The 22803-nt window shown below is 46.5% G+C and overlaps 1 protein-coding gene across 1 annotated transcript in view; it reads right to left on the bottom strand.

The window, feature by feature from the left end:
* Nucleotides 1-7611: 7611 nt before the first annotated feature.
* The window catches only part of LOC146785126 (actin filament-associated protein 1-like 2), a 231520-nt gene continuing 216328 nt past the window's right edge, over nucleotides 7612-22803 (bottom strand). The window contains exon 17 of the mRNA XM_085633831.1: nucleotides 7612-18280. Within this exon, the coding sequence (XP_085489957.1) occupies nucleotides 18254-18280 (27 nt within the window). The 3' untranslated portion in view covers nucleotides 7612-18253. The remainder of the gene's footprint in view (nucleotides 18281-22803) is intronic.

Below are 22803 nucleotides of genomic sequence, written 5' to 3' on the forward strand. Positions count from 1 at the left end.
CGGGATATTCGCAAATAAATAAAGGAGTTTAGGCAGGATCACCATTTTTGCCACAGCAATCCGGCCAGCCAGCGAGAGGGGCAAATGCTTCCAGCGGCCAACTCTCTCCTCCACCCAGCCGGTCACCCGCCCATAGTTTTCTGTCCAGATCTGCTGCATATCTGTGCTCACCCAGATCCCCAGGTATCGCACCGGCCCAGTCGCCCATTTCAGCGGGCAATCCGGGGTAAAACGGGGAGTCCCGGTGGTCAAGGGCAGAATGACTGATTTCTCCCAATTGATAGTGACACCTGACAGCCGTCCATAGTCCAGTAGTTCTTGTGTCAGAGGGGAGAGGTTGACCTGAGGATCAGAAACATACAGTGTAACATCATCAGCATATAGCGATATGGTCAGCGCCCTTGACGAGAAGCCAATGCCCCTGGCCGCATGATGTTGTCTAATACGGGCAGCCAGAGGTTCCGTGGCAATGGCAAACAGCAGAGGTGACAGGGGGCAGCCCTGTCTCGTGCCTCTCCGAATGGCAAAAGGCTCAGAGATCAACCCATTGACCCTTACCCTTGCAGTAATGTCTGTATAAAGTAGTCGTATGTAACCGATAAAGGCCTCGCTTACCCCCATGCGCTGCAGCAAAGGGAACAAGAATCCCCATTCCAGGGAGTCAAACGCTTTGGTGGCGTCCAGTAGCACAGCCGCTGCCTTAACATGCGGGGCCAAATAGTGCAGTACTCCGAAGAGGGTGCGGAGGTTATGGGACGTTGAGCGGCCCGGTATAAAGCCCGACTGGTCCGGGCGGATCATCAGGGGTAACACCGGCTGCAGGCGAGTTGCAAGCATTTTCGCAAAGATCTTGGCGTCCGTGTTGATTAATGAGAGCGGCCTATAAGAGTCGCACTGCTGGGCATCTTTATCTGGTTTCAGGAGGGTGATGATGACAGCCTCCCTCATGGAGTCCGGAAGCACACCCCTCTCAACCGCTTCAGCAAAGACCGCCAGCAGGCGGGGGGCCAGGAGATCCGCATATTCCTTGTAGAACTGCGCCGGAAGGCCGTCCGGCCCCGGCGCCTTACCAGCAGCTAATGACCCTATGGCCTCCCGCACATCCTCTGCTTCAAATGGGCAATCGAAATAACCTTTCTGGTGTGCATTAAACCATATAAGCTGTATGGAATCGAAGTATTCAGACAGCTCCGCCTGAGTGTGGGCCGCCCGAGATCTGTACAGATCCTTGTAGAAAGTCCGGAAGGCATCTAGTATTTCCGGAGGGCTATATACGGCTTCACCTCCCCCAGTCATCATAGCGGGGACAAATGTCGAGGGCCGCTGCGAGCGCAGCAGGAGGGCCAGCGTCTTGCCGGGGCGATCTCCCTCCCCATACCGGCGGGCCGTCGCATATTTCGTCAGGAATTTGAGCTCTCTGTCAGCCTCCGCTTGATATTCAGTGAGCGTGGTGCGAGTTGCTGCCAACGTAGCAGCCGAGGGGTCCGAGCAGTACTGCACCTCCAATGAGTGCAGACGTTCTTCTAATTGACCGAGCGTAGCCCTTAAGGTCTTTAGGACTGCTGCCTGTCCCGAAATGCAGTGGCCCCTTATCACCACCTTAAATGCGTCCCACAGGGTGCCTAACGATGTCACAGAGCCCTCATTGTGTTCAAAGTAGTCTAGTATGTGTTGGTGAATGTCCTCCCGAAACACCGGGTCTGACAGGGCCTGTGGCGGCAGGCGCCACGTGAAGGGCGTGATGTATGGCTTGGGGACGTTCAAAGTCAGCTCGACAGGGGAATGGTCTGAGAGGGTGCGCGCCTTGTGAGCAACTGAAGACACCCATGCATGTGCCTGTGGGGTCAAGAGCCAGAAGTCTAGGCGGGACCAGGCTCCTTTGTGCGGGGTGAAACATGTGCCCTCCCTAACCGCGGGATGCAATACCCTCCACGAATCCAGTAAGTTATAATCAGCCATTAGGCCTCGTAGAAGGCCAGCAGCTTGTGGGTGATGTGTGCGGGCTGCCCCTTCCCTATCCAGGTCTGGCGATAGCACGGCGTTGAAGTCCCCTCCCCACACGCAATCTCCGCCACCCAGTGATTGTGTCAAGTGCCAGACGTGACGGAAGAACCCAGGGTCATCCGAGTTGGGCCCATAAGTGTTAACTAGCGTCAGCGGCGTGTGAAATAGTTTCCCACTCAGTATTATGTAGCGCCCATCTGTGTCAGCATGTACCTTAAACGTTTGCCAGGGAAGGCCTCTACGGATATGAATGGCCACTCCCCGGGAATAGCTGGAGCAGCCTGAAGTGTGCACCTCGCCCCATCTAGCGCCTCGCAGCCTGTCTCCAGCGCTCCGAGGCAAATGAGTTTCCTGCATGAAACATATGTCAACGAGGTGGCGTGTCAGATACGCCTGCGCCAGGCGTATCTTGCGGTGGTCGTTAAGACCGCGGATATTCCATGTTAGGCATCTTAACTCGGTCAGGGAGGTGTATATGTGTGTGTCCCATACGGTGGCAAGGATGTCAGCGTCCCACAGACCAGGGGCCCTCGGGGATCCCCCCGCCACCCAGTCCCCGGGAGGAGCAATATCATACAATCAGCCTGCTGTACGGGTGCGACGCCATTTCGTGGTGCACTAAGAAATCGCAGTGAGAGAGCAACAACCAACAAGAACCAAAACCCTCCCCCACCCACTCCAACCCCCCAAACAGGTTGAGAAAGAACCCCCCCCACCTCCCCACCCAACAGGAACTTTCATATAGCAATGTCTCGGGAATCATCCCACAGGGCGTGGGGTCGCCGGTTCACACCCCCGTCGAAAAGACGACAGGGTGGCCGAACAGTGCTGCCTTAGATAAATACAGTACAATGAGCCACAGCGTATGGCGGCCCGACAGACCTCCCCCAGCAGCGTTCCATAGTGCCTTAGCGGGGCGGGCCTCGACAAGTCAAGCCAGTGCGCACAGGTTCGGGACACATCCCACGGCCCTCAAGGGCCCCCTGGATTCCCATACGCGGCTACAGGCCATGTATCTTACAGTTACGTTGTCCAGCATCTCTTCACCTCTCAAAGGGATAACACGCTATGTCACTCTGTGTCGCTCAACTGGCCACGCGGAGAAGCGCCCTGGTCGTCTTCTCGCCCGCGGTGCGAGCGCTCCGCCTGCCTGGCGAACCTGAGGGCATCCGCCGCGGTCGTAAAGAACATAGGCTTCCCTTTGTGGTGTATCCGTAGCTTGGCCGGGTATAGCATGGCATATTTAGTCCCCACCTTCTGGAATATTTTTTTAGCCGGTATAAATTCTCGCCTTGCGGCCTGTACCGCCTGTGTAAAATCCGGAAATAAGGAGATGACCATATTTTGGAATCGGAGCTCACCTTTTTCACGCGCCAACCGCAGGATGGTGTCCCTGTCCCGGTAGTTCAGAACACGTGCCAGGATCGGCCTCGGCGGCGCCCCAGGCACGGGCCGCGGCCCCAGTGTGCGGTGCGCCCGCTCGACCAGAAACATGGCCGACAGGTCCGCACCAAACAGTTCGCGGAACATTCCTTCAATAAATTGTTCCATGTTACCAGTATTTGTGGATTCTGCAACGCCAATAATGCGAACATTGTTCCTTCGGGAGCGGGCCTCCAAATCCTCATTGCGCCCTCTAATCACCTCCAGGACCTTATCCATGCGAAGGAGCCGCTCCTGGGTGTCTCCAATGCTCTCCTCGCAGTCGGTAATACGCGCCTCCGCCGCAGCGATCTTCTCCTCGTGCTGGTCGACTTTATGAGATATGCCATCAAGCCGCTGGGCCATGGAGTCTAGCTTACCATCGATTTCCTTGAGGCACCCTTTAAGATCTCGAAACATACTTCTGACATCGTCCTCCGGCGGTGGGTCCAGCTGCGTTTCAGGGACCACCGGTGGCGATGGCGGAGCCGCCACAGCGCCGCGGGAGGCCTGTTTCTCAAAGTAGAGCTTCCGCTGCTTGGCGTCAGATTTCCCCATGCCGCCCTTTGGGCCCTACACACCCCGGCACCGGGGAAAAGGGGGCAGCCGGCACCTCGTGGGCCCCGGGCCCCGGCCAGCACTGGACCGCAAGGGCCAACACGTGTCCCCGGGCAGGCTAAGCCCGGCCAGCCTTCGTCTCGCCCAGGCGGTGGGTCAGCAGCAGCTACTCATCCATCGGGGGCTCACCGCGGCCAGGCAGCAATCCCAACGGGCACCCAGTCGCTCCAGCGCCACGTTCCACTTGCCACCAACTCGCAGTGTCCTGTGGCAGTCAGGGGCCTGGGCACGGATCAGCATAGGCCCGCACGCTGGGGTCGACACATCGCAGGTATGGATCAGGCTTCACGCCTCCCGTCTCTCTAGGCCAGCAGGATTACCGGCTCCGCCAGCAGCGCCAGGCCACGTCGCAGTCGGCCAGTCAGCCAGATCGTCAGGCCCGCACACCGTGTGCCCCGGAGCCGCCGCCAGGGCCGCACTCAGGCCAGCAGGGGTCCGCAGCTGCGTCTATGGTTGCAGTCGTCGGGTATCCAGCACTCCGCAGGCGTCCGCGCCGGTCCCAACCTCGCCACACAGGCAGCGGCCTCCGACCAGGGCCTCGCACAGCAGATGGCGCCGCCCAGCGCGGAACGCCCCAGCGGCCGGAGTCACGAGGGCCCGTAACTCCGGATTTCCACAGCCGATTTCTATCACAGAAGCACCGCCGGGATCCTCGGCGTCAGGGCACCTCCCGCCGCAGCTCCCCCGCTCGTAAAGTCAGGCAGAGAACGGATGGGCTAACGGATTGTTTGTTCGGCCGGCAGAGCCCCGTTACACGGCGGCCATCTTGCAGCTCGGCTCGGCCACGCCCCCTATCTTTGCTGCAACTTTGAAAGATAAATGCAACCCTCAAACAGAACTGTCTAGCAAATGTTAGGGACTGTCCTGTGGGTCACAAGTTGCATGAAAGTTGCACTATTCTTTCCACAGGGAGCCAGCACCTGGGCTTTAAATCTTAGACTTTCAGTTTATGTGTGTAGTGAATCCTCTAGATCCAGTAGAGTGCATCACAGTAGTGCTACTTCTTATTTAAATACTGTATTACACTTTGGAGTGATGAAAGTAATTATCTTTCCCTGAAAGTAAAGTACTGGGCTATACATTCACTTTTTGGGCTTTATGTATGATTGCTTTAGTTCTGTGCCTCTACACCCCACTACATCCCTGGAACACCTTAGACTGCTCGCCCATGACACCGTGAGTCACAAGCGGTCGGAGTCAACTAGACCTAGTTTGTGGTGCCATAGTAGGATGGAACAAGGGACACAGTGGCAAAAGACTCCATCTATCACGGTTGAGACCCACTAGCCCCTAATTGCCCTGTTACCACCCGCGGCCCTTGCAGGTAAGATTGGTGGGGCTTGGGGGGAATTTTGACTGATGACGAGGGAAAATTAATGATTTATTTTCCCTTGGCGTGGTCTGTTGAAATCCTCTCCCACCCGGCCTCACCGCTCCTACCTGCACGGGCCGTGGCTGCCTGTTACCCCCACCCCTGCCAGCAAGGTCTGACACAAAAATATAAACTTTTATACTGCTACTAGAACAACTGTAACTTTAAACCCATGTTATCTGTTTGGTTGTAAACAGACATACAATTTCACTTTATAGAGGCGAGCCTCTGTGTTTAATTTTTAAATGCACACTTACAGCTGACTTACTAAGTGGTTAATGTATTTAAGTGAAATACACAAAAGGTGATGGGAGGCTGCTTGCAATAAGTCTAACCACTGGCAATTGCTCACTCCAACCCATCGTTCTTATGCTCGCCATGCCACCTCAGTTTGAACCCAACCAAATGCAAACCAGTCTTGGCCTGGCTCCTTATGGGAACAGTCCAGCCCGAACTGCCAAGCCAGGTCCTCCCTGAACTTGAACACAAGCAACCCAGGACTGGTTTCGCTCTAATTATCAGCTGGGTATAGCTTGGTTCCAGTGACACAGTGAGCATGGGACCGACGTCTCGGCATACCCAGGCCACTTAGGGCAGTACATGAAACACACAAAAGGTGATGGGAGGCTGCTTGCAATAAGTCTATCCACTGGCAATTTCTTGGGGTAGCTACAACCCACAGTTTCTTTGCTCACCATGCTACCTCAGTGTAGACCCAACCATATGCAAATCAGTCTTGACCCTACAGTCCAGCCCGAACTGCCAAGCCAGGTCCACGTGATCCGGAACACAAGCAACTCAAGGCCAGATGCGCCGTAGTTATGGGCTCATCAGCTGGATATAGCTTGGTTCCAGTGACACAGTGAGCACGGTACCCACGTCTGGGCATATCGTTTTTATTTTTTTTATTTTACAGAGTTTTATATAGCATGAACTTGACCCGAATCGGGTATCCGAGCGCTTTACATAGCACCAGTTGCATTACATGAGGACGCATTCATTTTTGTTAGGCACGGGGAGATTAAGTGATTTGCCCAGAATCACAGGATGTTCAGCGTCATTGCAGAGACTCGGAACCCAGTTCCCCAGATTCAAGGTTGACCGCCCTAGCCGTTAGGCCAACGTTCTGTTTTTACCCAACCATATGCAAATCAGTCTTGACGCTGCTCCTTATTGGAACAGTCCAGCTCAAACTGCCAAGCCACTCCTCTTTCACAGTGAAATGCACAAGCAAGGGAGAGGTCACTGGTTGAGGGCAAAGGAGAAGAAGGAGGAATAATTAAAACTTTTCTGTGAGTTCGTGACCAGGGCCTCAGCAGAATTTTGCCACAGTGAAGCCTAAAATGTAGTTAATGCTAAGGGCTTGGAAAGGACTATGACTGTGAAAGGGTAAGAGATGCAAATGGTTTGCTACAGTGAAAACTGAATGGCTCTAGTGAGGCACAAAGAGTAGGGAGAGGCACAGATTAATGAAGCATGAGCGTCAATTCACAAAAATTCCAAGGGTAGCAGAAGTGACACCACATGCCATTTGACCTTTACATTCACTCACATATGCTTGTGCATACACACACAATCACACATACACACACACTCTTTCACATATTCTCACTCTCACCTTCACGCCTGCACACTGCCTACATTTAAAAGCGTTTTTACTTACCTCTGCAGCCAGAGATGGTCATATTCCTGCTAACTATTAGTGTAATAAAAACAATTACAAAAAGTGAGATTTGAGCCACACCCGATGTCCATAAGGACGAGCTACCCATGTCTTCCTGGCACTGATTTTGCTACCTCTGAGGCCAGGTGTCGCATATACAATACCAAGGGTAGGAGGGGTCAAGTCTGGAGTCACATCTGCGACTCCGGGCGACCCCTAAATGACATCCCTGCAAAGGAGAGAGTCCTGTGACTGAGAAGCTAATACTAGGTGAGAGGACTTTGGGAGGCAAGAGCTGCAATGCTCTCAGAAGGGCTTAGCATGTGTTGGATACCAAGAATAGGAGTAAAGACTGTGAGTAATATGAATCGGGAGTGAGGTCTGTGAAGAACAGTACACAGGAAGGAGGCATATCCAGGACACATAACAGGCACTACTGGCAAATGGAAATCTGCAAGGTATCTTGTTCAACCTGGTGATAAATATTGCAAGGCAACCGGTGCTAGGAAGGAGAACATCAATGTTTTGTAAAAAAAAAAGTTTAATTAGCATAACATTTTGTAAAAAAAAAGAAAACCAAAGCAAGTGCAGATTTACATTAATACCATACATAATATATTAAATATAAACTCCCAAAGTTTCTTCCTTGGTTTTGAAATATTATTAAAATTATAAAAAGTGATACTCTTGGAAAGAGAATGAATAATAGACCAAGGAGGGACAATCTTTTTCCATAGGCGTGTACAGGAGATGCTGACAGGAACTGTGAGCTGCAAACCATCAAAGATGGGATTTTTGATGAAGCTTTACATTATAAGCTCTTATTTGGTTATCTTTGCACTGGACCATCAAAATCGAAGCTCAAGAGTAAGTCTAAAAATGGTAGATAGTCGCCAATGATGAACCTGGGGATTTTCAGCCCTACTTTCGACATATAAAGGAACCAAGAGACTGAGAAATAGAATTGTCTTTATGAATATTGGCACTGGGCTATCCAATTATGTTTTAGCTCTATAAGGCCCAGATTCTTTTCTCTTTTTCAGACACCTATTTATCTCTATTGAGGCATATTTCTTCTCACTAAAAGGCCCAACACCTTCTTCTTTCTCTGTTACAGCCTGATACTTCTTTTTCTGTTATGCTCTAACGTCTCTCCAATTATCACTTATTTTCTAGCCTTCAGTGCCCTTTGCAGTGTTTTTGAGACCAGGTCTTTTTTTTCCTTAACAGTTTTTGACCCAGAACTAGAGAGAAAAGTAGCAAAGGGGGAAAATGAGCAAGAGAAAATTGGAAAAACAGTGACAAATTAAGAAAAATGTGATGAAAAAGATCCCGAAAGACTCAGATAAAGGAGAATGGAGAGAATGATGGTGGATGAAAAAGGCATAAGGTGGAATTAAGACTAGACAGACTTGGTATTCAGCAACACCGACTTTATTCAGCGGCACTGTTGGGCTTCAGAGGAAAACCTTGAAGGTCAGATACCTTACGCCTGATCATGAGTGGGCCGGCAAATTCCGACCTATGCATAAGGTTTATGCACGTATCGGAATTACGAGTTTGACTGTATTTAGCACATCTGATAATTATAGAATGCATTAAATATCTCTGCTGTCGTTAAATTTCAGCAGTTTAAACCTTCTGATATTTAATGGGGGAAAGTGAATGGCATTTACCATACCATGCAGATTTTGGTGCGTTAAACACCAAAATCTGTATGTTATTCCCCACAAATTCATGATAGGTATTATTTTTTGCACACAATAAATAACGTACCCCAAGATATCGTTATTTATCATGTGCGATAAATAACATTTAAGCACATAATCAGGCCCTTATACTTTTACAAATTAGGGACTGGACCTATGGCTATCCTAGATAATTCAGTTCACAGTGTGCATGTATCATGTAAACATTAGCTAAAGGTGGCATGCTTTTATTTCGTTAGTGGTACTAGCAGAACCTTTGTCTGCAGAAAGTACCAGAAAAGGAAGTGTTTAGCACAGGGAGTTATTGGCTGTTAATTCCCTGCATTACAGAGCCACTGCCTGGAGCAGTCTTGGGCAACAATAGAGGGAATATTTAGCAAATGTGCATTTTCACCTTATGGGGCACCGGCCGGAAAATATAACTTTCTGAAAATTTTTAAGTGGAGGTATAGAAGGTGGATTATTGTTTTCAATGTTAATAGTTTAGTACAATTATATTTAGCGAAAAGGCAATAGGGCCAAAATCTGTGAAAATCTGCGTGCCAAAATTCACACTCAGAGACGGTCTTAACAATTACTTTCTCTAAAAGCAGATCAAGCATGAACCACAGTGAATTATCTGATGCTCTCTTAATTCAAAATTTACAAGAGATGCTGGGGCCACAGCATCAACATGTCTTCTGAGTTGCCTATCTCATCAGATCAGTCCTTTCATGCTCCTTACCTCAGCAGCAATTTAGTATGTTTGGAGGAGAAACACTCAACATTGCGAGTAGAACGCATAAAAACAACAGGGCAATGACCTCCATGAGAGCTCTAGGTAATTCATTTGACTCTACTTCTGCATTTGTCTCACAGATTCTGCGTAACTCATTCATTAGGTATACATTTCATACTGTGTAACAGTCTCAAGCTCGGCCATCCAAAATGGAATTATTTTCTTCAAAGAAGTCACACCTTGGCCCTGATAAATAGAGCCCTCAGTCCTTTCGGATGTTGCTTCTTGGCCAATGCGTTACAGATTTTAATACAGAAGACTATTCACCATGACAAAGCACTTTCTGCACCGCTTTACCTTTCTTTGCCCCAGAGAACCCCACAAACACTGATCTTTCACCTGATGGTCTTTGATGCGATCAATGTAAAAGCTTAAGACTCTGTTGGAAACAGCCAATGGAATATTGCGTCCTCTTTTGAGGGGGGCGTGGAGCAAAGAACATTGGAAGGGTCATGGATTGCCCAACGTGGAAAAGAGACATGACTTTTGGCAAAATGGCCTTGTCTCCTCAACACCAGTCTGGGGAAAATGAGGTACAGAGCGGCTGCACCAAGAGAGCTTGGAGCTCACTCAAGAGACAAGATGAAGTGATTGCAATGAGGAAGACAATTCTAAGAGACGCAGTGAGCAGGTGTGCATTGGCTAAAAGGGGATGCACATCAGGAAAGTCAGGACCAAATTAAAATCCCACTGTGGCATCACAACCAGTTTTAGTGGGAAAATGCGTGTGAGACCTTTAATAAACCTCTTCAGAACAGGAGATAAAAAGATGGACAGATGGTCCAACAAACACAAAAATGGCAGAAAGGGCTGACAAATAAATTTAAATAGGGTCCACTGCAAGACCCTACTTGACCAAATACAAAACAAACAATAAAACATTTGACAGTTTGGCTGGTAAGAGGTCTGTGGGGCTGAACCCACACCAGGCCATAGATTTGTCTCACCGCCTAGCGTAAATGGACTATGTGGGGTGGTAGATCAAACGCAATCAACTGCTGCCATTCAATTTCCTTGTATGGAGGAGGAGAATGTGCAGGTTTGAGTGCAGAACCCTGCCCTGCTGCAGCTACATGTGATCCTCCAGAAGCAGAAGCCTGATCATAGGACAGATGCCCATGCCAAGAAGGTCTAGGTACCAAGCTCTCCTGGCCCAATCCGGAGCCACCAGGACTTGAGCCCAGTCATTTCTGATCTTCTCCAGAACTCGAAGCACGAGAGGCAGAGGAAACTGTACAGAAGTCCCATGCTTCACTCAAGTCAGAATGAATTCCCCTGAGAGGGCTTACTTGGGAACTCCAATGAGCAGAACTTGTGACACTGCATGTGCTCGGCGGTGGCGAAAAGGTCCAGACAGGATTCCCCCCACTGTCAGAAGATGCCTAGCACCACCTCGAGTTGCAACTACTATTTGTGGTCCACCAATCACTCCTGATAAACTTGTCCACCCTGGCTTTCAAAGACCCTGCCAGGTAGTTAACGTCAGAAAGAAGCCCTGATGCTCCAACCAACTCCAGAGGCACAGCACCTCTTGACATAGGGCCCCACTCTGTACTGCTTATTGGAGTTCCATATGGAGGTGGTGCTGCACATGTGAACCTGCAAAAGCCTTCCCTTGATGGACGGCAGGAAGGTCTTCAGCACTAGGCAAATGGCTTGCAACTCCAACAGACTGATGTGGAGATGGGTTTCTGCTGGAGACCTGAGCCCTCTGGTCTCTATCTCTCCCAGATGACCTCCCCAACCCAGCAGAGATGCATTGATCACTACTGTCAGCTCTAGGGGGAAAGGGAATATCAGGTTGGGTCGAGTAGCCACCACTGCAGATCTTATGCAGTCTCCTTCGAAACCTGGATGACATCCAACAGGTTACCTTGGCACTGAGCCAACTGAGGAGATAGTTACCAGTGCAAAGCCCTTATATGCCAGCCGGCAAAGTGGACAAGCAGACTGCATAAGGCCAACAGGCCAAGAAGCCTCGGAGCTGCGCTTTCAACAAGATCCAGGACTGGGAATAAAATATTGGGATCATGGCCCAAATGTCCTTGATTCATGTGTCAAAGAATAAAAGGCCCTGAACAGCACTGTGTCCAAAACAGCTTGTACAAAAGGAAATCTCTGTGAAGGAATCAGGTGTGAATTTGGTTAATTGATCCAAATCTACAACAATCTCAAGAGGTTTGACATCATCTCAAGGTGGTCTACGACTGATTGTGGCATGATGAAAGGGAAAACTGGTATCCCCTACCTTCAAAGATGTGCAGCAACCATCTCCTTAACATTTGTGAACACCCGAGGGTCACTAGTAAGGCTGAAGGGGAGTATGGCATCCTGAAAACAGTCCGGGACAACCTTTAACCACAGGTAATGTCTTTGAGACTGCAGAATAGGCACAAGAAAGTACATGTCCTGCAGGTCCAAGGCTACCACCAGGTCACTTGGATCCAGGGCTGACAGAACCAGTGTGAGCCTTTTGAATTTGAAGATAGAGAATAGGATGAAGGCCTCCATCCTTCTTTGGCACGATGAAATAGCAGGAGTAACATACTGCCTCTGTGTCTGAGTCTGGAACCCTCTCTATTGCCCCTTTGGAAGTAAGATTAAAAAGTGCTCCCCTGAAAGCTGCTCTGATGTGGGTTGACACTGTGGCGGATTGAAAAGGAATGGAAGGGCATACCTCAGTTGGCTGACATGGAAGACTCATCTGTCAGATGTTACAGATTGACACTCGTGGAATTTTTTTTGACTCTTCCTCCTACATAGTGGTTGTGGGTGGCTATGATCAAGCTAACATCGCGTTGGCACATTTGTGGTTGCTGTTTCTGGAGTAGGTGATATGGTTGGCAACTGCTTCTGTAGTACAGAAAACCTCTTCCCTTGTTCCATTAAATGGCACCTGCAATTTGCATTTCAGGACTCCAAGAGAGCAAGACATGTTGGTGTCTATCTTGATTGATATACTTCCCGAAGAGGTGTTTGCTGTTGAAAGGCTTGTTTAGTATGTGATGCTTCACTGCCTGCTTGAAGGAAGGTGAGAGCAGCCAACCTTGTCTGTCGATAGCCAGTACTGGCCACAAATGTGGTCCCATCAATCATAACAGCTGATGATTTCTCACCTTCACATAGGATAATAGGGCTTCCCCTTTCTTCTCTTGCGGAAGAAAATCAAGGTATGACCCTTGTCTGCCCACATTTGGCAGTCACTGTAGCCTTCAAAAGCCAGAAAATTGCCAGTTCTCTTGGAGGGTGCAGTCAGGGTGGAGACTCTGTTGTGAAAGGTGTACATCTACTTAGATTGCCTATTTGGAAGAGATGTACATGGGGAACATGTTTTTTTCAATTTGCCTTGTGCGGCTTACATCACTAGATTCTGCCTTCTTTTGACCAGTGAGGCATAAAGGTGTGTTGTCATGGCTCTCTATTTTTTAAGCCTAGATACCAAAGCTGAGATGGAAGCTGACGTGTGCAGATTTTTTAATTCTTCTTGCCAAATGTGATCAAATATGGGAATTGTTTTAACTGACTTTCTGGGTGCCTTCTTGACGTCTTAAAGAAAACAGTTTGATTCCATGATTTGTAGAGGTAAATGAAACTGCTTCGATCCTTTCTCCACATATGCATGAAAACGGATGATATCGTCCAGTGGGGCGTTCTGCATGAGATGGTGTGGGTGACCCCTAAGTGGTTACTTTATATTAATCCCATTCATCTGCATGTTCAGATGTTCTAGAAGTTCTCCATTGAGGTGGTTGCGGTGCACCTTCCAGGCGAGTAGGTGTTGGAGACAACAATTATGGAGATCATCCAGCAGGGTAACTGGTACCCTGAGCATTTGTGGTCCTGGAAATGAGATTCCTCGTAATTACTATTGTAATGTAGGTGACTGTACCACCAATGTGATTCTTCCTCCTCTGGATAACACCTCTGCTTCTCTTCTTCCTGTTCATAGTGCTCCTCGTATTCATCATCTTCTTGTCATTTTAAATCTACTGTGCTGAACTAATAGCTGTTCTGAAAGGATCTTCATCTTGTGATTCTCCTTTCAAATTCAGAAATTTTGGACGCTATGCTGTGGGATGTTACTTGGCATTGTATTTTCATGAGCCACAACCATGGATTATTTTATGTTTGGTTTTGTTGGTGGGCCCTTCTGACGACAATGTATGTGCCGTCAAAGAAGGTTTTGCAGTTGAAGATGGTAGTGCCATAGGTTAAGGTTATGTAGGTGTCAACGGGTGTGTCACCTAAAACATCATCAACAAGGGAGCAATCAATAGTTGTAAACCTGTAGGCGGGGCATGTAGTGCCATTGGCGCCTTGAATGAGGATGGACTGGAGGTGGGTACCTCTGTTGGCGAAGGGGTTGTCAACAAGTTTCACATCTACAGTTCCAAGGTTGTTTTATGTGCGCCTCAGAAGAAGATTTCGGTCACCTATCCGACCTCTGTCAGACTCTTTTGTGTCTTTCGAAGGGGCTCATTGGACATAGATGGAGGACTCTTGTCAGAAAATACCTTACGAGGTGGAGATCCTTTTGCATTGTGATGCTTAGATGATCCCCTGCCTTCCTGTGGGGCATTATGCAAATACTCCTCGTCTTACGAGGCCACATCAGAAGCCTTTTTCTTCCGAAACCATTGAAGTGGCCAGCCCTCTTGGTCATTCAGAGTGTTGGCAGAACATTGTCATCAAATTTTACACTTCTTCAGCTTGTGTTGTGGGTACAAGTAGCAAATGTAGTCTCAGCATAGATAATCCACAAACTACATTTTCTTACAACAGAAGATAGAAGCTCTGAAGACAGCCTTCTTAGCAGGCTCAGCCATTGTTCCGAAAAAATTATGTCGCAGTTAGGAGATGAGGTGACTTACATTCTTTCTAAAAGAAATGTATTTGTACTGCTATGGAAATGTTGGGACTCCCATCTCAACAACAGGGAATGATTCAATCATGTGAATCTATGAAAGAGTCAATACCGGAGAAATACTGGTGGCTGAGATTAATTCAAGCATTTCACCCATCACCTTTTTGTTTTGTTTACCTCAGTGTGTCAACTTAGCAACAATGGATAAGCTGAATCGTGGGTCCCATACTTATTGTGCCACATGACGTGAGCGATACCACTGATCTAAACAGGCCGACAACAGTCTGGGGTTGCATGGGTTCATTCTGGAGGGGACCTGCCTGGGAGTTTTGGGGTCCTGTTCCTGTTGGGGCAGTGCGGAGGCTGATTTGCAACTTGTTGGTCTTTGTTGAGAGTAGCATAGTTGGGAAAAAATATAATGGGCTGAAATGCAGGCGTTATCAATAGTTACCAGTGGTTGAGATTAATGCAATCATTTGCCCATCACTTTTTGTTTTCCTCAGAAGTTGTACCAAGGCGTGTAAGTCTGTTCCACCTTACCCAGTTTTAATTGCATTGCTTGCTTTACTTAGTCCACTGGATGAGCCTTTTATTCTCTTGGAAGTTCAGCAGTTGGGCCAGGTACTGGTTCGGGGTGCATCTAAAGTCCATGTCCCCCAAAACAGTTAAGAGAGGAGAGGAGCAGGCCCCAGACTAATAAGACAGACAGCAAGGTCCAGCTGACTGAAGCCTGGTGGAAGACATCTCGGGAGAAATAACCACCTAGGAACTATGAGGGTCTTGCACCCTCATTGTTTGTTACCACCCCAAATAGAGCTAGTAGCTTCAGAGTTCAAGGAGATGAAGAAGCACCTTCCAGGACTGTAAGGCACCCAAATCCTATCCCAGAAGTACACATAAATGTTTTAACTTCATCCCAAGCTAACAGATGTGCTGTTTCCTGAACATCTACAATGACATTTCTAGGCCTAACGATCAAGAAATGTCAATGTTTAAATTTGCAGATGGTCAGTGTTCCTAGTGCGAACTGGTTCAGTCTGTGTCTTCAGTCGGTGCGCCTGTCCAAAGGGCACTGTGGCCAATTCAAGATGCTTTGTCTTGGCTGGCCAGTACAGAGATTAAAAACCTTTGAAGTTTGATACTGCCAATGGGATTTGTTTTGGGTGCACCTAGCCCCGTCCAAAAACATTGGATCAGTTGTATATTTGCTGAAGTGTGACTATGCCAAAGCACCGAAACCCCTGGCTGCTGAATCCTCAGAAGACCCACGGAACTGAACAGCGAGGCCTTTTGTGAACCTGCCTACGGCACCCTGAGCTATTTCTGGGGCCCTTTGGGAACTCTGCTCCACTTTGGGTAGTTGGCACTGGTTTAAAATATTTTTTCCGGAAACTTATAAGACAAGCCGTGGCCCTAATGCAAGCACGGAAAATGGCCCACTGGTTGGATAGCAAAAGCCAATTACAATGAAGGAGCAGTGGGCCATTCACTATCTTGGGTATTGGTGACACTACTTCTGCTGCACTCCTGCACACGGACATATACAATGTTCCACCCTGTTCCGAGAGCTACCAGAAAACTAGGGAGAGGGCAGACATATAATATATAACTATACACGCTGTTTCATTATCACACCACACACACCTTTTTAATTAGCAGCAATTATCATTAAAGGTACACTTCAACTTCAACATTGTTTCTTTATGTCTAGACCCTCTTGATTGTGTGGAAGTAAACTACTGTTGTAAATCCAAGGAAATGAGAATTCCCAAAGATTTTTTTGCTAGGATGGTACTTACTTTCAGATGACTGGCCACAGAGCACCTGTTAGAAAATCCTAGAGCATAAATGTCATATAAGTCATTGGGAGTCATTTCTAAGCTCCCCAAGCTCAGGTGTGTTCTGCTTATTGTGCATAGCATGCTTGTGTCCGCAAGGTTTAGTTACAGTTTGACGATGGGGAGGGCTGCCCTAAAATACTGGTGGCCCTGCCTGCTAAAACTGTGAATCTCTCACTCTATTTGGAGTCAGGGGTCTTGGTTTGCGAACGTGGACTCTCCACTGGCTCCACCACCAGCCAATTCTGGTCTTTCAGGTTACAGTGACAGATGTGCCCTATTTATGATGGGTGACCATATCTAGGTGTCCCAGGCCAGCACCATCCTATGAGGCACGGTGGTCATGGACAAGGACATCATCTAATTGACTCATGCGCAAAGGTTGAATTTTTATTTTTTAAGAATACACTAGTGCTTTAGAAGTTTATTGTTTAATAACAAAATACTTTGCTTAGTGGATGCAAGGATGTTAATTATGATGGCCATTCTTCTGCCAGGATGGCCTATGCTAACCTCATGGACTAGCCATCAGACTGCGCATGGCCCCACTAATCTTCAGCAGTGATGAGACATTGAAATCACTGTGTTATTTACAGAGTCATGCTGTTTCTGAGTTTTTAACTCACTACCACCTCCCAGAACAAGCTTTAATTGTTTGTCTTTGACGCTCTGAATGTCAGTGCCTAAAAGGGCTAACTTGGTTCTTCAAACTGGAGTGCACTAGTGCTTGTGGCATTGGAACACCAGTGATAAGAGGCAATCCCCATCATGGATGCTGCCCAAAACTACTGACTACCACAGTACCAAGAAAAGGCCTTTCAGTGGTTTATGTACTCTGGCCTCTTCCCTGTTGGAGGGTAGTAAGCACTGCATTGACAGGCTAGGATGCCTCAAGGTTTTAGCTAGGACAGTGGAAATATGTAAAAACATGGATTGAAGAAATATAGATTGCAAAAGAAAAAACAGACCCTAAAACATCTACTTCCAAAATATCTACCATAAATTTCTTGTGCACCTAAAGACACTGTCACACACTTGCCCCTCCAAATTCTCTAGGACATGACTAATTCTAATACATTTCCCTGGACTTATAGGTTGGTGGGAAGTGAGGTTTGCTGGATTTAGTTATTTAAAAGTGGCTGACCTATTTTTGGGGCAGTACTAATGTATGGTTAGATGTTTAAGCAAGCAGTAGATGGTTTTGAGTCTGTATTTTTTCAGTGTATGTTTTTGCATGCAACAAGGAGAGCTAAAGTCTGGGGAACTGTGTGACACATGCATAATGAATGGCTGGAGCATCTCGATGAACAGCTGCGCACTAGAGGACAAGATATTGTTTTTCACCAATAATCACTGATTGACAACTTGGCAGTGGCATCTCTTTTAGTCACTAGTAGATATATTGCAGTGGGATTGGGTGAGCTAAAAAAGCATACCATGCATGTTCTATTGAATTCAACAAAGGAGATCACCGTAAGGCAGACATTCAATTTTAAAATTAGGATGGTTGTCAGGGATTAGCCTAATGTTGATACCACAGACAATAGTGAAATGTTATCACCTTCATCAGCTCCTTCGAATAAGGAGAAGCACCATGTAGTATGCAGAGGCAGCAATAGAAATACACCTCCTATTGCTCGTGGTCCATGCCATAAAATATTATTTATCAACACGCCCACATGGCCAATACGTCAGTGTGCCAGCACCTGCACAAGGCCCAAACTAAACTAGTGGCCTCTTTAAGGCACATACCAATAGGGTGTGCCTGCACCCACAAAAGGATCATACTACAGAAACTGCGTCCCAGTATGCAGGTACCAGGATTGTCCAAAGACGGATGAAGAGCATGTGAGCAGCACAAAGTTACATTGGACTGTAAATGGGTTTCCCGCAAGGTTCACTTGCAGATGATGCATCATGAAACACGTCTGGAGTGTTAGGGCTGCTCCTGGAAGTTGACGGCTTCAGATGATGACCAGAAAAGACTATGCAGAAGCCTTCATCTCCCATTCCTGGAAAACAAAAAGGATAATGAGAAAAAGGGTACCCTGGGTTGAGACAGTGGGCAGACTGGGTAATGTTAATCACCAACTGAAAGTAAAGCATAACATGCATAATGTGCTAGGTTACCGCGCACAGGGGGTGCATGGCCACTGCAATAGGCTCCTGGAACCACACCTTTGTCGGCTCCATAAAAGCATGAGTGTATTGGAGACCCCCATATTTTCTGTGGTGCGGGAGGGGGGGCAGAGTTTCTTGTTTTGGAGGGGCACCCCCTCACCCTCTCAGCTATGCCATTCATGCCTTGCAGAATGCATGCAATGGCATGGAATAAGAAATAGTTAAAAGCTCGGGAAAGCCACTCTGCTTTGCAATGCAGGGTTCCCCATCATTTTGCATTATGCCACTGCACGAAAGGCAATAGCGGTGTGCAGCCTCATAGATCAAATGCTTTTTGGATCCTTGCAAACAAGTGAGGGCCACAAAGCAACAGAAATATAGTACGTTTTCTGTCAGCCCTCTTAGTTTTTTTGTCTTTTGTTCTGTCATTCCCATTTTTCTTCAACCCACTACAGCATACAACATCCCCCAATCACCCAGCACCATTCAGCCATTGGCTAACTTCACTGTGAGGGATAGCATTCTGCCCTTGCACAAGGTGCACACCTACTTAAAAAGAAGTCCCCTTCGGTGGAGGTACTGCAGTGATAAGACATGCTTTTTGATTTAAAAAACTTCAACAAAAGAAAGCAATAACTGGCAAAGCCAAAAGGTTGGCAGTACACACCAGACAGATTTGCTTTGCCAAAGCTTGTAATGGAATGGACTTCCACATTGACAAGAACAATGCAAACTATGATTCCAAATATGACTTCAACTTATATCCTTTCACTGTTGCCATCTGATGAGGCATTACTTCCTCTTCTGCATTTACTCAAGAACATGTATGTATGTACTTGTCGCATTTTTAAACTGGGTCCTATTGACTAACTGTAGCTCAACATGTTTTGCAGTGCTGAGATGTCTTGTCTACAGTATGCTATGATATGTTTGGGTGCTAGCAGGCAGTGAGTCTTAGGCCCACAGTACAGTGAAGTACACCAGTATTAATACCCTTAATTGAGAAACACGGTGTGAAAGGTGGTCTTTGTTGGTCACAGTGCCACCTTGCATCTTCTACGCATGTGTCCTCGCTGTGGAACTGACACCGGACACTTTAGAAGGTTCTCTTAGTAGATAAGCAGCAAGAGGCCTTTCTGACCCACAACAAGTCTAGAGACTTTTTAATGTTTTTGCAACTTATTACCCAGCTAATGTGGCTGCTCATTTAAGTGGTGCAAATCGGTTTATATTTGATAGATTTCATCCGTTTACAGTTAGGTGCTTATTCTTGAAATACATTTCTGTTCACAATTCAGATTGTTTTAGACTCAGATTTTTCTTATCCTTGTATGGCACGCGATTATTGCTGGCCTCCTTCCCGATCATGAAGATCCATCATGGTCATTGTTCTCAGTGGTTTCCCCCTTTTCGATGCTCCCCGCCAAACACAATTAAGGTAGTGTAATCAACCCTGTATGGTACACTATCTGGTTAATGAGGAAACAAGAGAATCTACATAATTCCCTCAATACTGCTAATGGATTATGGGGTCAGAAGCCTTCTCTTCAGTAATCAAGGTTTTAAGATGACCACACCATAAGCTGCATAGAGACTATCTACTTCTTGAAGGGAGAGGATGCACCACCCCTGAGCCTAATAGATGTTTCTATATTTGGCCAAGGACTTTAAATCCGAAAAGCAAACAGATGGCTCACAAAGAGGCAACCAGCATCATGCTCTATGTTGACTTTTCCCAAACATGTAGATGACATCAGCGAGCACTGGGAGGGCAGGAAATGTATACAGTGGACAGGTTCTGCAATCAGTCGAAAAGGAAGCAAGCTGCCAGTGAGTTCCTCTCAAACATGTATTGGACAGGCCACAGGGAATGTTAATTTAGCCATTTCATGCAACTCCAGCATACTGCCAAGCAAGCCTTTTGCTGCATCATCTGCAACAGCCGGCAACCCCATGCCAGAAGGTGGTCTTGATTTTGCAGCCACAAGTAAGGGCTTTTCTTGAGAGTCTATGTGACTGAAGACTTCCCTTCATCATCTTGGAAGATGATGAGGGAATGTATGATCTAAATCCATGAATATATCTCCTGTTTGGTTCATACTGATGAAGAGAGTGCGATGGATTTCCAGAGCCCACTGTTATCGGTCTAAAGTAAGAAATATCAAACTGTAGCCCTGGAGTCCTAAAGCCCTCAGGGTCTTTTTTGAATCAGCATCCCTAAAGCTGGACGGGAGGATGAAGCTGAACGCCAAACCATGGGGACAACATTTGTTTTTGCCACTTAGTCTAGTGTGTCCCTGTTGAAAATAAACCCTGAGAGAGTATCTGCTTGAAATAATTTATTTAGAAGTATTTAGTACGAAAGGATTCCTTTCCACAACCAGTAGAGACACAAGAACGATTAGAAACAGGTAAATACCAGGCTGTGCACAATCTGTAGTAGTTGTTTTCAAATGCACTTTGCCTTTACTGGAATTTTCCTTTTTTTTTTTTGAACCTACAGATTAGGACAGAAGCCAATACTAAATCATCAAAACCAAACCAGCTTTCATGAGCCTTTGGGCGAGCTATTAATGTCATCCTCTAGGTCAATATGTGGAAGTAAACCAGATCATTCCTATATGTATTTTACACTAACACCGTTCATGTCATATTCTAACAACTGAATGTTTGTGCTATGCTTGATATTTTCTTTAAAGTAAAAGTCACATGAAAACACATGAAACTACTGCAGTGACAAATAGTGAAAGGCTTTTCATGTTGTGAATTGAGGGAGTTAAACCCTACATGTGGTTTATTATAGTGCACGATGTATTTTTGTACAGACATGGCATGATAATATGGTAGTTTAATGTTGTCTGGTAGCATTGCGGATGATCAAGGCGATTCAATTAGTATAAATACTCATCATGGAAAGTTGATGACAAATGCAGATTGAAGCATTTATCTTGGTACCCCCGAGTTTATGTGCTGAGAATAGGATTGAATTAATTACCAAACATAGGAATGTTTGGAAAAGTGGATTAGGAACTTAGGACCTTATGTAGGTAAATTACATTTACTGATTCTTAAATACCGAATTTTACCGATTCGGTATTTATGAATCGGTAAATGTAATGTAGGTAAAAAAATACCGATTCGGTAAGTGTCGGTATTTTAGAATCGGTATTTACCGATTCGGTAATGGTAACCTGTATCTCATTGATTCCTATGGGCCAGGAGGCCCATAGGAATCAATGGGAAGCCAGTTACCATTACCGAATCGGTAAATACCGAATCGGTAATGGGGGGAGCTCAATCAAGGGTGGCAGGGTGTCACATTGACACCCTGTTGCACCCCTGATTCCTGCATGTGTGCACATGTGGCACACATACATGCCCTGAGGGCATGTGTGTCTGCCACATTGCACACATCTAAGGGCCAAATAATGCATTAACAGCGACATTCGTCATTTACCACCAACTTTCAGTTGGTGGTAAATAACGAATCCCCACACCCACCACACACTCCCCCTACATCTCATTTCTGTATTCGGTATTTACCGAATCGGTAAAATTACCAATTCGGTAATTTTACCGATTCGGTAAATTACCGAATACAGAAATGATCCCCCTACATCTCAAAAGCCTAAATACCGGTCGGTAACGGTATATTTACCGAAAATCGGCCGTTACCGACCGGTATTGGGCTACCTACATATGGCCCATAATGTCTTTATGTTTTATTTCAGAATTTCACTGTCCATCGACTCATGATGAAGTACTAGTGTAAGCAAGAAATGCATGGAGAAATAGTGGATGTGTAACAGGACCTGAACATTTATTGATAAGTGCATTTCTAAAAAATGACAAAGAGCACTAAAGAAATGTAAAATGAAAATGAACTGCATACAAGCTTTAAGGGCAACATGTATTAAGTATTGTGTTCTGATTTAAAAGATACTCCAAAGCTTCGCAGGAATTTGGTGCTTGATATGCAGAGTGCTTTTTTGATGTAATATACTCTGAGATAAGTGTACACAAGTATCTGGAAAAAAACAAAAACCAGGTCGGGCAGTTATTTTGGTAAGCAGAGAAAGTTGGATCAAGAATCTTAGAGAAGTTCCATTTGTATAAGGCAGACGAGAAGAGGGTGCATATATTAACCGGTTTACAATAATTTAAGGGAAATAAAGAGAGGTATGATCCGGCCAAGTCATCGGTACGGATATAACATTTGATATTCCATATCAATCACATAGCCTGCATCACCAGAGGGTGCAGACACCATTTCTATAAATAAATACTGTTTAACAAGATATCTTTGCCCCCAATGTAATCCCCCAAAATGTAGGTCTCTATCTGGCATGTCAAGTTATGACATTTTTTCGATTCGATTGGTGTGGTATTATCCCATCTCAAATATGCAGGTTCA

This window comes from Triturus cristatus, chromosome 11 (genome assembly GCF_964204655.1).
Source record: "Triturus cristatus chromosome 11, aTriCri1.1, whole genome shotgun sequence".
Taxonomy (NCBI): Eukaryota; Metazoa; Chordata; class Amphibia; order Caudata; family Salamandridae; genus Triturus; species Triturus cristatus.